The 13,888-nt window shown below is 39.1% G+C and overlaps 1 protein-coding gene across 2 annotated transcripts in view; it reads right to left on the bottom strand.

Moving 5' to 3' along the window:
* Positions 1–356: 356 nt before the first annotated feature.
* The window catches only part of LOC108708048 (uncharacterized protein C6orf132), a 41,039-nt gene continuing 27,507 nt past the window's right edge, over positions 357–13,888 (bottom strand). Inside the window, exons 3-5 of one of the 2 annotated variants that reach the window (XM_018246333.2) lie at positions 10,471–10,501; positions 6,268–9,826; positions 357–1,313 (exon numbers count right to left, since the gene is read on the bottom strand). In XM_018246333.2, the coding sequence (XP_018101822.1) occupies positions 1,223–1,313; positions 6,268–9,826; positions 10,471–10,501 (3,681 nt within the window). In that variant the 3' untranslated portion in view covers positions 357–1,222. Of the gene's footprint in view, positions 1,314–6,267; positions 9,827–10,443; positions 10,502–13,888 lie in introns of both variants that reach the window. The other variant, XM_018246332.2, reaches the window with a different exon arrangement.

Here is a 13,888-nt window from a genome sequence, read left to right on the forward strand (position 1 = left end):
CAGCATTTTTGCTGCCCCTGGTACCTAGTGGGGCGCTGCAGCCTGAGGCGACAGCCTCAACTTGCCTCATTGGCGAAGCATCCATGTGGGTGGCCCAGTAAAGCCCTAATTAATGAGAAATGTTACTATATTTTAGTAGAATAGGTCAACTTACCAATGTTAAATTGAATTTGCTGTGGGGCCCAGTAACAACTTGCACAACTGAATACATGTAATGTAACATTCTTTTTAAAGTTCCACAGAGTTTAAATCCTTTAGCATCCAATGTGCAGTATTTTATGAATGGCAAGGCACGGATTCCTCATACAATCTATGAAAATGGCTTGAAAATGAACTTAAGAAAGAAACCATTTGAATATACTACATAAAATATTTTATTACTGTAAAATATTATTTAGGAAAGTCATGCAAATGCTTCAGGCATTTTTAGTCAAAGCCAAGCTAGCAAGTACATTTCTTGTAACATTACATAGGAAGGAACAAGAACGGGAACAAATATACAAATAAAATGAAGATACATTCAAAAGTGCTTTCTGTATATCACAGATAGATCTCTTTGTCGTTATGTACACCCTCTTTACAGGACTGTCATGTTTCCCAAAATATATTTTTATTTTTTTTAAGACAAAAAAAGGTCTTTCTTTATCTTACAAAATAAGCACAATGTTGGACAGGCAAGACATGGGAAATGTAAGTGTATTGACATAACCCAATCGAAAGAGAGAGACGGAGACACAAGTCGTTTGAAACTGGAGGGAAAGGCATTAAAACATATAAAAAAAAACTAAACATTTTGCCTGAAATAGACAATTAATATAACCAGCAAAACTGCATTTGTCTTTAGAACTTTTCTCCAACATCACTAAAATAGAAAAGTATAACTATTCAATACTTTTTGTTCCCATACAGATATAGACAGATGTAAATACATTAATGGACACGTGGTGAAAACTAACTTGTACAACAGCAACATTGCTTTATAAGCTTAGCAGTTACTCGTCACCTACCACTCATCTGGGGTAGGCCTGTAAGGCAGACAACATCAAGAGAAAGGACATTCAGCATAAACCAAATAAGATTAGTTCAGTGTTCCTTAATGGAGATTTGGTTTGAGTTAGGAAGTCAATGTGGTAAGGTTAATGGTTGCACTTCCACCAGGGAAATGCTCGCTCCTTCTACTAGAAGGTTGTAAAGTTCAAGCAGTCAGAAGGCAGCAGAGGCCTCACAGGTATCCTCCTTGGTAGGTATTTGAAATAGGCTGTCTAGTGCCGGGTCTCACAGTGAAGGTCATACCTTGGTAGGAGTTATTAGATCTACAATTAAGAACAAAAATAAAAAGATCAACTGAGTAAAGACTAGCAAATCAGTAGAACAAAACATGTATTGTTCAAGCACACTGCTGTATCCTTCCCTATGCTATTCATTATCTTTATAAATGCCAACAAGGCAAATTAATCAAACAAGTGGAGGTTTATTTGATCTGTTCTTACAGATGTGCGTTCTATTTGTTCTGTATATATATTTTTTTATATAAATATTTTTCAATTGCAATAGATTATTGCAACTGAAAAATTAAAGAAGTAAAGCCCAATAAAGCAGAATCTTATGGTGTGGGCTTACAATACCAGCCTAGGTAATGGCACAAGTAATAGCACAAGTTGCCATGTTTTTCACACTTTGTACCCCGTCCCATCAACAATCCTTTTGGGTCCAGATACTTGTTTCAGTGGCATAACTTGGCAATGGGCCCCCAGCGAAAATACTTTGGAGGGGACCTGCATTTTCCCAACCCTGTAGTCCAGGCACTCCTGTACCCCTGGGTTCTGCTTCCTCTATTGTTACATCACTGCTTGTGCTCTAGAATGGAGTGCAAGAACCTGTATACCCACCAAGCAGGGATATAACTACAGAGGAAGCAGACCTTGCGCTGCAGAGGGGGCCAGGGTGTATAGGAGGTATGAGGCCCTGATTAATAAGCAATTTTAACATATATTGCTAAAACAGGACAACCTCTGGATATGTTGGGGGCACTAAAATTAAAATTTCTGTGGGGCCCAGTAACATTCAGTTATGCCACTGCTACCAAGCATTACCGCTGCTTGCATCCGGCATGGTGCTGGCACTGTGGTCTGCAACTAGGGCTGGGATCCAAAATCCAGCACTAGGGTTAAATACAGCCAGACCTCAGATACTAATGTGATAATGACAAAGCAGTCAGACTGCAACCCTGCCGCTGATTTAATATGCCCCTAATTTTTCTTTCAGATGATCTAGTAATGTTATCGTAAAGGATGGTACCTATCCTGTAACTCTCCAGATGTGGATTTGGAAGTGGGAGTTTTCCCATGAGCTGGAGGACTACAGCTTTCCCATCTCTAGGCTAAAGTAATAGAGGTCAAACTCATACATGAGAGGCGACATAATTATACTTCATAGAATGTATTGCAAGTGAAATATTAAAAGCACCTAAAAGCTAATTGCCATAATCACTGGAATATTTTTTGTTCTGCCAGTCTGATTGACTCAGCAGAGCAAATGTAGGCGTTTAATAATAGACCCAGTATAAAGGCCAACCTCCTCACTGATATAACCATTCATTACTGCTATTCAGTGTCTAATAGTTCCTATAGAAGGCCGTACCTTCAGCAAAAATGGTACTGAAACCATGGAAATCCTTTGTATGTGAACAAAGAAGGCAATGCCTTAAAGTAGCTCCAACACAAAATTAGCCATTAAACCCTTCTCAAATTCTCCATGATAAATATTCATGTATGGGCTGCAAAGCTCCATCAACAGCGAAAAGACTAAAGGTGTATGCATTCTTAAAGTGGAAGCAAAACGAATCAAATATTATTGACGTAACCTTGCACACCTGATCTAAGCAAGGGGTCTGCCATTTCAAGATGGCTAAAAAATAACCCCTATGACGCATTTCGCTTGCTGCTGGAAGAAATAGTGTGGCCATCAACTAAAACGTTTCATTTGAGTGCAGTGCTCCCTGGTAATCATGGTTCCCTGGACTTGGCAAAGATCACAAATGCATGGCATAAAGCTAGCAAACTTATATAGGACTAGCTAGGAGAACTTCATAATACAATAATTTTACTATTTCTGCTGGTCCCTATGAATCTTATGCAATTTTGCCAGCTCTGTTAGACCTCTGCAGGTTGATAGAATTGCACTGATTCCTACTTCATTAGCAGTAGAATATGTATGTGAATAATTATCTGGGTGCGGGTGTATTCAATTTATATGCAGCTGTGTGTATAATTAGACAATATGCATCCTCTGGAGACTGACTATGGTTGCAGCAATTAGTCATATATTAGTGAAGGAGGCAGCGTCAGATTTAGAGAAACAAACAACAGTACAAAAACTTTTTGGCCTGGTCCAGTATACGGTAGCAGCAAATCAACATTTTTGCTGCAAACCAGTAAAGTCACTCACTCTGCCTTTGTCTCTTTTTGCAAAGTCTAGCCATACTTATGCGCATGTATGATTACATGTTTTTGTGCAAATACATATTTTTCTTTTAATCAAAGCTACCGACATGTTTTCAGAAGCCAATATGCCCAACACCTTTACTGTACATGTATACATTCATTTAACAGATAATGGTAGCAATGTTTGTATTTCTAAATTAATTTGTAAACTGTGTACGTGATGAAGGAACCAACACACATTTTGTAACTAAAAACCTTTGCTTTGCACTCTACTCTACGCTTTCATTTTATATATGTTTGAAAGAGTAGATCAGTTGCACTTCTCTAATAGCTTACTTATACATCTTTATGGGGTTATTTATTAAAGTTTTTGCTTATTTATGAAAAAACACAAATTTAAAAAACTCGATTACCTTAAAATTATCGAGTTATAGGCTAAAAAAAAAACCTTGAACACCTCGAATTTATTGAGTTTTCTAACACAAACCACTGAAAATCTTGGACCTCTGCCTCTGACTTCTACATGACCTTGACAGGTTTTAGCTGGAGCATTTTCCGATTCTGGCTTTCAGCAGCTTCATGGCATAATATTCTCTAAATTTTTTAAATTGTTTTTAGAGAAAATACAACTTGACCTTTGATAAATAACCCTCTTAGCCTTAAAGGAGAATTCAACCCTTTAGCAACCCCACTCCCTCATCCCTCAACCGGAGCTCACCGCAGCCATCTTCTGGGTCTTCGTGTCTTCATCCGGCGCTTCGGCAATCTTCGTCCATTTCGGCGCATGCGCAGTTGCCGCAAAACCAGTAAATTGCTCCAACTGTGCATGCGCCACTTCACCGGTCTCTGTCTCTGCTTACCGAAGACCCGGAAGATGGCTGCGTGGAACTCCGATGCCTGAATCTGCTCCGAGGGGTAAGTAAAAAGATAGGGGCATTCCCCTGGGAGGGCAGTTAGGCTGGGGGGAGGAGGAAGGGGGGTCTACATGGGGGGGTAGGATATTTTTGCTAAAGGGTTGAACTCTCCTTTAAAGTGCACTCACAATCTCCTTTATCTTTCCTTCTCTAACATGATGCTCAGTCCCTTCTGATGAAAATCAGCCTCACAACAACATGAAAAAGTTTGGTATTCCAAAAGGCTGATGTTTTCCCCAATATAATTAAAATGAGTGCAGGTTATTCTTGGGTGAGGCTTGTGTGCGTGTGGGGGGCAGTGGCTAGGGTCCATGGGAGGCACAGTTTTTAGGAACAGGCAGGGCACCATCCTCTGGCTAAATCTCTTAAACTGGCCATAGATGCAAAGATCAAATCAAGGATTCGTAGGATTTTCGGACTGTGTGTGTGGAGAGTCCCGAAATTTTTTGTCCGGCGGGGATCTGTCGCCTGCCGATAATATCTCTGCATGTTTTGCCGATCGTACGATTTTCAGAGGGAGACTCACTAGCTTTGGTCAGACATAACTTTCATATGATTGCTGTCAGGGGCAGAACATCGGCTGATCTGTTCTTTTGTACTTTACTTGATCTGAATGGTAAGACTTTGATCTGAATGGTTAGTGGCAGGTCGGGAGATGGGAAAGTCCGATCGTACGTTGATTCGTACGATCGGATCTTTGCGTCTGTGGCCAGCTTTCAACTGGCCTGAGACGTGCAGATAAATCCTTATGTCCGACGACCGCTCATTTGTTATAATATCCCGACCTACTACTAACAATTCAGATTAAATAAAGTACTAAAAAGAACAAATCAGAAGATGTTCTACCCATTAATTCATAGACAGCAATCGTGTGAAAGTTATGTCTGACAAATAGTAGCGACAGTCACCCAATGATATTGTCAGATAGGCTATACATGCAGAGATATTATCATTAGCCAACAGAAACGACTGATCACCATGGCATGAAAAATGTAGGAACAATCCACACACAGTCCGTAAATCGCACAAAACAGAGATTCATACTACTATATTTGTGTCTATGTCCAGCTTTATGGATCTTTAAAGGGATAATTCACCTTTAAATTAACTTTTAGTATACTGTAGAGAGTTTTGTTTTGAGACAATTTGCCATTGGCTTTCATTTTTTATTTGTTGTGTTTTTTTAACTATTTAGCTTTTTATTCAGCAACTCTCCAGTTTGAGATTTCAGCAATCTGGTAGCTAGAGTCCAATTTACCCTAGCAACCAGGTATTGATTTGAATAAGTGATTGGAATATGAATAGGAGAGGGCCTGAATAGAAAGACGAGTTGCTAAAAGTGGCAATAACGATAAATTTATAGTTTTGCAGAGCATTTGTTTTTCAGATGGGGTCAGTGACTCCCGTTGGAAAGAGTGAGAAGAAACGGGCAAATAATTAAACTATAGAAAAAAATAACGAAGACCAATTGTAAAGCTGCTTAGAAATGGCCATTCTATAACATACTAAAACTTAACTTACATGTGAACCACCCCTTCAATCAGACCTGGGTGTTATTTAAACAACACATGCATGGAAATATAAAAAAAAAGAACAAACCTTTGCAAAACACTCTGCATATCCGTATGGAATATTACCCCTACTGCATATTGTGGCGTATATCTGTATATTCTACATGTTATATGTATCTGAAGTCATCTCATTGTAATACTGGTACAGGGACTAGCGAGAGGCAATTTATGAGCCTGAATCATCTCAGCACAATGAGTAATAACCAGTAGATTTGTATGTACAAATCAAGTTTACAAGTATCAAATATACATCAATTAAATTCATGTTTAAAACTGTATTCTTATCCACTAATTCATGATGATGTACACACACACACACACACACAAAAACAGACTTACCTGCTTGGTCTAGAAGCTGGATACTCAGGATTTTGGGGTTTATATTTCATATCACTTTGAGAAGGTACCACCCTCATGAGATTTTCTGTGGACACTCTCCTTCCTTGTGCAAGGTACCTTGTTGTAGAATTGGTACGCCGAGGATCAAGAACCATGGTTGGACTGGGCTGGGGGAACCTATGGCCATATGGTGCCGGCAAAGCTGCAGACCTTAAAGTACTTGTTTTCACATAGTTTCTTGAACTCTCTGGCTCAGGCATGTACAGTCTTTTCTTAATTAGGGAACCTTTGTTTGAATCTCTAGAAATCCCAGTGATGGGATTATCATCCAAGTATTTGTCCCTGCTGTTAATTGTCTGGGAAATGACAGCCTGATTTGATTTATAGTTTTGCTCATAGGAGGGCTTACTAAAATCAGATATAATATTATCGCCATAAATGAAAGATCTTTCTTTTTGTTCTGTATTACGCATGCTCATGTGTGACATAGTTGGACTATTCATAAACTCTGCAGGAGGTGGAATAATTTCATATTCAATTTCATCCTTTGTCCCCAAAACTGGACTAGGTGAAGGGAATGAAGAAATATTAAATCGCTCTATTTTTGGAGACATATTATTTTCAGCCCTAGGGTTGTTTGTACTACTGGCATTAAACATACTCCAACTTCTAGAGTTGTCCCCACTGGGATGCTGAGAGTCAAAAACTTGAATGCTCACAGTAGGCTTTGGTTGAGCTTGATGAATCCAGTTGTTTTCAGATTTCTCTGCGCTGCTGCTTAAAGAGGAGACAATGCCAGCGTCCTTTAAGTAACTGGAGCTACCCTCTGGTAGAGCTTGATGTGTGGCTTCTTTCCTGGGCTCAACAACAAATGTATTAAGATTTATGTCACTGTTATGAGAAGTTAAAGAACTTATCACAGCTCCATTAGAAACAGAAATTTTAGGCAGATTACTGCGCTCAATAGAGCGTGATCCCTTTTGTGCACGTTTCTTTGCTGCCATGAGCAATGCCATTGGAGAGCCTTCATCAACCTTCTCCCTAGTAACAGGATGATTGAATGCACTTTCATTTTCTCTCTGTGATATTATTGATTCAGACTTTACTAAAGATGCCAAAGGAGATGAAGCTTCCTTAAGCTCTTGATCAGTGTCTGATTTTAAACTCAAAACTGGCTCTGACTTAGACTGCACTGATGAGACAGGTTCTGGGGTCCAACTGCCAGCAGAGACCTTTCTTGCATGATGTGGTTTATATGATGGAACCAGAGTTTCACCAGTATTTAATTCATCTGAGGATTTTATAGGTGGTGTAGCTGATTCTACTGCTATCTCCTTGATCATGGTATTTGGAGCCGATTCTACTTTTTTTTCCTTGGTCATGGTAGTTGGAGTTGATTCTACTTTAATCTCCTTGGCCATGGAATTTGGAGATGATTCTAAGGTTGTGCCTTTGATAATGGTATTTGGAGCCGATTCTCCTTTTTTTTCCTTGGTCATGGTAGTTGGGGTTGATTCTACTTTAATCTCCTTGGTCATGAATTTTGGAGATGATTCTAAGGTTGTGCCTTTGATAATGGTATGTGGAGCTGATTCTACTTTTATTTCCTTGGTAATGGTATGTGGTTCAGGCTGTTTTTTATAGTTACCACTTGGTTTAGTAGATGCAGGCAAATAATCAGGCTCTGGGATTTCAATATCAGTCGTGTTATTCTTTGGAAGCCATTCAGATAAATCAGCATCAGTATCCTCCACAATTGCCTGTTTAGGAAGAAGTGGAACTTTCATCATCAATGAATTAACTAGCGTGTTTTCTCCACCTCTAACCGGAGCTACTTTTGTCATTTCTGGAACATGTTGAGATTTTTTAAGACTGCCCACTTTTATGTCTTCTTTTTTTGGGGAGGACAATAAAGCTTCCAGCTCCTGTTTGATTTTTCCAACTTTGCTTTTTTGATCATTGTCAGTAGGCAAGACCTTGGATGGAGTTAATGATGATATCTGAATAGATGAAGAAGCAGGTGGAGGCACTGGAGGTGCTTTTGGTGGCTGTGGTGGAGCCATTGATGGCAATAAAGGTGAAGCACTGATAGCTGCAGCTTTCAGTAATGACTGAGAGCCTGTTGGTTGGGGAGCTGGAGGAGGAGGAGGAGGGGGAAGAGGTGGTGGTGTAGGGACATTTGTGGGAGATGCTTTCTTTGATAGTAATAGTGGTGAGACTGTTGGTGGATGAACGGGTGCTGTTGTGAGTGCTGTGGGGAGTGGTGGCGGTGGTGGGGGAATTGATGGTGGATTTGGTGCAATTGCAAATGGAGGAGGTGGAGGGGCCACTGGAGGTGGGGATACAGGAGTTTTAATCACTTTTACTGGTTCTGTTTTTACATCACTTGGCACAGCATTTATTTGCTTCTGTAAAATATCCTCATCTTTATTAGAATGTAGGTTGGTATTAGATATTTTTGTATTTTCTCCAAAAGGTTTTTGTGAAACAATATTAATGGTGGGCTTTGAGATTTTTGACATCTCTGATACATAGCTGTCTTTGTTTAATGCTGTGCTATCCCAGGATGCTTTGGGACCCTCTGTAACACTATTTTTCCCAGACATTGTTGATGCAAAGTCATTTTTAATTTGCCTGACCTTACTGGTTTGTTGTTCAGGATTTTCATTGAAACAATGTTCCTCAGAGGTATTTAATTCTGGATTTTCCTGGTTAGCACCATTTGAATAAACATTGTTGTCACCAGTTTTTCCTGGCAGTTTTACATCCATTTTAGCTTTTAGAGCTTTTGATCCATAGTTCCCTGTATCTGCATTAGTAGCACTAGCAATTTCATTTGTGTGACTGGGATCCATACTTTTGGTTCCACTTGGTGTATCCATTATGATCATAGATTTTCTTTTGTTTAGTGTATCGTTTAAGATAGACTGTCCCCGACCTATTGAAAAAAGTTTTGCCTGCATAGTTGGATTAAAACTTGATGGAACTGGAGATGGCGGAGGATCTTTAGTATATCTGGTGTTATCAGTCTGTTGGCCAATATATTCTTGCTGCTGTATGGATGATGTCCTTGTAGGAGCAGGAGGTGGTACTTTGTATAATCTTGACAAACTAGAATTGGGGTCCATATTGGCACTGGTTTGCCCGTGGCTTGGTTGAAAGATGGATGGATTTAAGGAAAATCTGTTTGGTAAACCCACTGGTAGATCATTTGGCAGGTTATTGAGAACAGTTTCAGATTTCCATTTGGATGCACTCTGTAATTGCTGGTTAACGAGTGGAGGAGGCGGTGGAGGAACAAAATTGGGCACTGGAGGTGCATTGGAGTTGGGTGTGGGTGGTATAAAGTCTGGTGGACTAGGGGATCCAGGAGAAGACTCTGAAGGTGAAGGTGGGCTTTCATGTGGTGGGTCAGGGGGAGCCATGTTAGGAGGTGGTGGTGGCGGCATAGAGGGAGGAGCGGGTATTTCTTCAGGATAATCATCATACTGCATATTTGCCCTCAGATCTCCTATAGAGCTGTACATTCTGTAGTTCCCATTTCGATTTAATCCATTCTCTAAAATTAAACAATGGAAGTGTAGTAAATATATGGAAGTAAGCATTTATAAACACATTTGGTTAGCTAAGCAAATAAGCCTTGTCCCCATATGTTACCCTTTTAGACTGAGCCCCTGACACACAGTTTGAGAACTACTGCTCTAAATGATAAGCATTTTAACATTGTAGTAAAGAGTTATAATTTTATGCCTTTTAGGGAAATATATACATTAACTATATATATATATATATATCCAAAAGTACCTGCACTCTGTCCACTCTGATGTCTTTGTGGGTGCTTGGTGAAATAAAGGCCCCGATGTGGGCTGAAACGGATGCACAGTGATGTTTGAATAAAAACACTATTGTTTGATTAGATCGGAGTGCTGGTTCATCTTCGACTATTGTATAACACCCTTTTGACCAAGCACCAGCAAAGACATCGGAGTGGACAGAGTGCAGGTACTTTTGGATACATTTTAGATAGATAGATAGAGTTCAAAACTGCATTATTTTTTCCCTTTTAATTGCTATATTTTAGTCAAACTATCAACACATATTGCACATGAATTACATTTTTATATAAAAAGCTGGTATTATCATCATCATTATTATTTATAAACCAACATGTCTTACCAATTGGAAGGTGCTCTGCAAACCCACCTGGCACAGAAGGTGTGGGTACTGCCATGCTCTGGAATAGAAAAAAAATATAAGACACCTCATTAAAAAAAAAATACATACATACATGTACACATACATATATACACAACTATTTGTGAGCAAGCCGTGTTTCTTTTTTTTCACAACCGAGTACAGTTTTATTTGGATTTGATTTGTAGCTATATACAGGCATCATAGTGTGTATACCCTGCAATAAGACATTTGGGTCTACAGATTAGTGATGTACGGCCGACCTGATACCCGCGGGATCCGTGGGTAGGGCGGGTTCGGGTCGACCTCGCAGTGCTCCTTGCGGGTGGCGGGCAGGTGCGGGTTGAGCTCTTCTCCTGCTCTCCCTGCCCACTACCTTCAAATGCCGGCATCCGACTTCCGGGTTCCGGTTTTATAGTCTCGTGTCTGCTCACCCCGCCCCTTTTGTGACGTCGTTGTGATGTCATTAGTGGGGCGGCGTGGGTCTATAAAAGGACCCCTGGAAGCAGGTGCTGACCTGCACATCACTACTACAGATGTCAAATATATCGTTTTTTTTATGTATTTACATTCTCTCCACAGATATAGAACACAGCAAAACTATGATTTGGAACCTTACATAGTGTCTCTGAATGTATTGATATCAATAATTCCAATAAGACCTTGCTAGATTCCCAAGTATGTCTAGCGATTTTCTTTTTCTTTTATAGTTTTTGCAATATAAATGGTTAAGTATCACCTTTTCTGCAGTGTACAATTCAGTAATGCAATATGACTGTTGGGCCTTCCAAAACCTTGACTTACTCACATTCAGAAAGGTTCAGCAGGAATAAAATAACGATGATACTTAGGAGCAGATTTATCAAAGGTCGAGGTTAATTATTGAATTAAAAAATAACAGAATAGTCCAAATTCGATTCAAATTTGAAAAAAAAAATTAAAATTTATCACGTACTGTCTTAAAAATTCGACTTCAACCATTCGCCATCTATTTGAACCTATTTGGAGTCAATTGGTGGACTTTGAAAAAACTAAATTTTTTTGGGGGGAAAAATTTCGAATCAAATTTGATCAAATGCACTATTACTTGGATTGGTACGATATGGATTCGGCCGAATACGGACCTATTTGATCGAAAACTGACCTATTTGGGCAAAAAAAAAAACAACTTAATTTCATTTGGTCTTTTTGAATTTCAAAGTTTTTCAGATTCGAAATTCGACCCTTAATAAATATGCCCCAAATGGTGCAAAACTATAAGTTGCTTCTTTGCAAAGAGACACAAATAGAAATGCAGCTATGGGACCTGTTATCCAGAATGCTTGGGACCTGGGATTTTCCGGATAATTCTGTAATTTCTCTAATTGATATCTCCATACCTTAAATCTACTAAAAAAACAATAAACCCAAAAGATAGTTTTGCCTCCAATGAGAATTAATTATATCCTAGTTGGGGTCAAATACAATGTACTGTTTTATTATTAAGGAAAAAAAAATGTAAATTAGTTGATTACAATAGAGTATATTGGAGACAGCCATCCCATAATTCGAAGGTTTCTGGATAATGGATGCCATACCTGTAACATAAATTCTAATTATACACTTTGTGACAGATCAAAACAAGTTTGATTTTTTTTTTTATTTACCAAAATGCGAATGCAAACCTGGAAGAATTGCTATTTATCAAAGAAATAAATGCAAACAATCACAAGAAAAAATTTGTCAAGTAAAAGCTAAAAGCATTTCTTTTGAGTTGCTATAAAGTTATGTCTATATAATATATATATAAATATAATGCCATTTATTAATATTGCTTCTATAAGAGTACATTAGGACAAATATGTGCTGCAGAGCTAAAGATTTAAGGATGAGCTTTTGATACCTATAGCACAGTTTAAGCAATTTTCCTGCCATGAAAACACCTAGCTTTTCACCTGAGTCAAGAGGGACACAGATAAGTGTGTAAATAAGAATCAAATATTTCCTGAACTCATTTTCCTGAAAGTGTTTGCTTAAGATGTAAATCTTGCCAGCTTCACCATTTCAGAACATTTGCTCCTTCCCTGTAAAACAATCTGTGGCCAAAAAGCAAACAGAGGGTATAACCGGTTTGCATCAAAAGATAAGGAGCTGGTTTGTAGTCTCAAAATTGGCTAAGACTCCATTTCAAGGTCCAAACCAGACCCAAACAAAAAGACTTGGCAGATTTGTTTTCTGGTTACTTTTCTGATAAATAATAGATTAATAAACTACTCAAAATATGACAAAACATTGAAATAGTTTAAAGGAGAACTATTCTACCATGCATGCGTCTGCCCCGGGAAATTTGAAGCAAGAAGAAGCCAGAAGTGGATCTATCCATGGTGCTCACTGGTATAACCCCCGGGCCGGTGCAGTTTTCTGCTGATAGGAGCATCAGCCCAGGGTTTCAGATAAAGGTGGCCATACACAGGCAGATTAAAGATGCCGATATCGGTCATTTAGACAGTTTCTGTCTGTGTGTGGGGGCTCCCTGATCGATGTCAGGCCAAGAATCGGGCAGATACCACACTGGCTAGTGGGTGCAGTCCTGCAACCTATCTGCACCCAATCGCAGCCTAGTAATCCAATAGTTTGACCCTAGGGATGCTCGTTAGGATTAACCTGATATCACCCAGCCATTAGTGGGCATATCATGTTAAGATCCGCTCATTTGATGACCTGCCAAACGAGCGGATCTAATAGTGTATGGCCACCTTAAGTCAATACAATCACTTGGGATGCCTGACATTTTGCACCCCCAAGTGCAGGATGACTTTCCTTCTCCTTTAATTGAGTTTAGGGCCAACGCACAATATACAAATACAAGGTTAGTAATTCCAATTCTCCTTACATGTCAGTTGTATACCAGTGCAATTAACATCAGAATTTAATAATCAGTCCTGTAGCATCAGCTTCTATGACAGGCAAACCTGTCTTCTTGGCGAGTTGTGACAACCTCTAAGTTTACAGTAGCTTCTCAAAAACTGCTCAGAGCCCACTGAGCATGTGTGTGTCATAACACTTCTAACATAAATCAAGATGGGAAATTCCTCTGACAACTTTGAAGGCTTTTCATCAAACAAGCTTTTCCCTAGCCTGGGTCTGCTCAAAGTTACTCAAGATCACTACTGTGCAGAGCAAACCGTGACATGATCAGTATCCCCAGTTTTTACAATACAATATGGTGCCATCTCTGGTCACTGCTTCCAAAGACAAGTATTCGAAAAGTGAGATAGTCGTTTCATCTCATCTCTTTTAAAGAATAATTGGCAAATTTCATTGGTTTAAATTTCTGCCAAGGCTACTGTAAACTAAAGATGAAAATTGCAAGGTATTTATAAATAGAATGTTATTAATTTTAGTTAAACAGTAAAGCCAGATCTTTATTATTGTGTATGCAAAACAT

The sequence above is a fragment of the Xenopus laevis genome, chromosome 2L (genome assembly GCF_017654675.1).
Source record: "Xenopus laevis strain J_2021 chromosome 2L, Xenopus_laevis_v10.1, whole genome shotgun sequence".
Lineage (NCBI taxonomy): Eukaryota > Metazoa > Chordata > Amphibia > Anura > Pipidae > Xenopus > Xenopus laevis.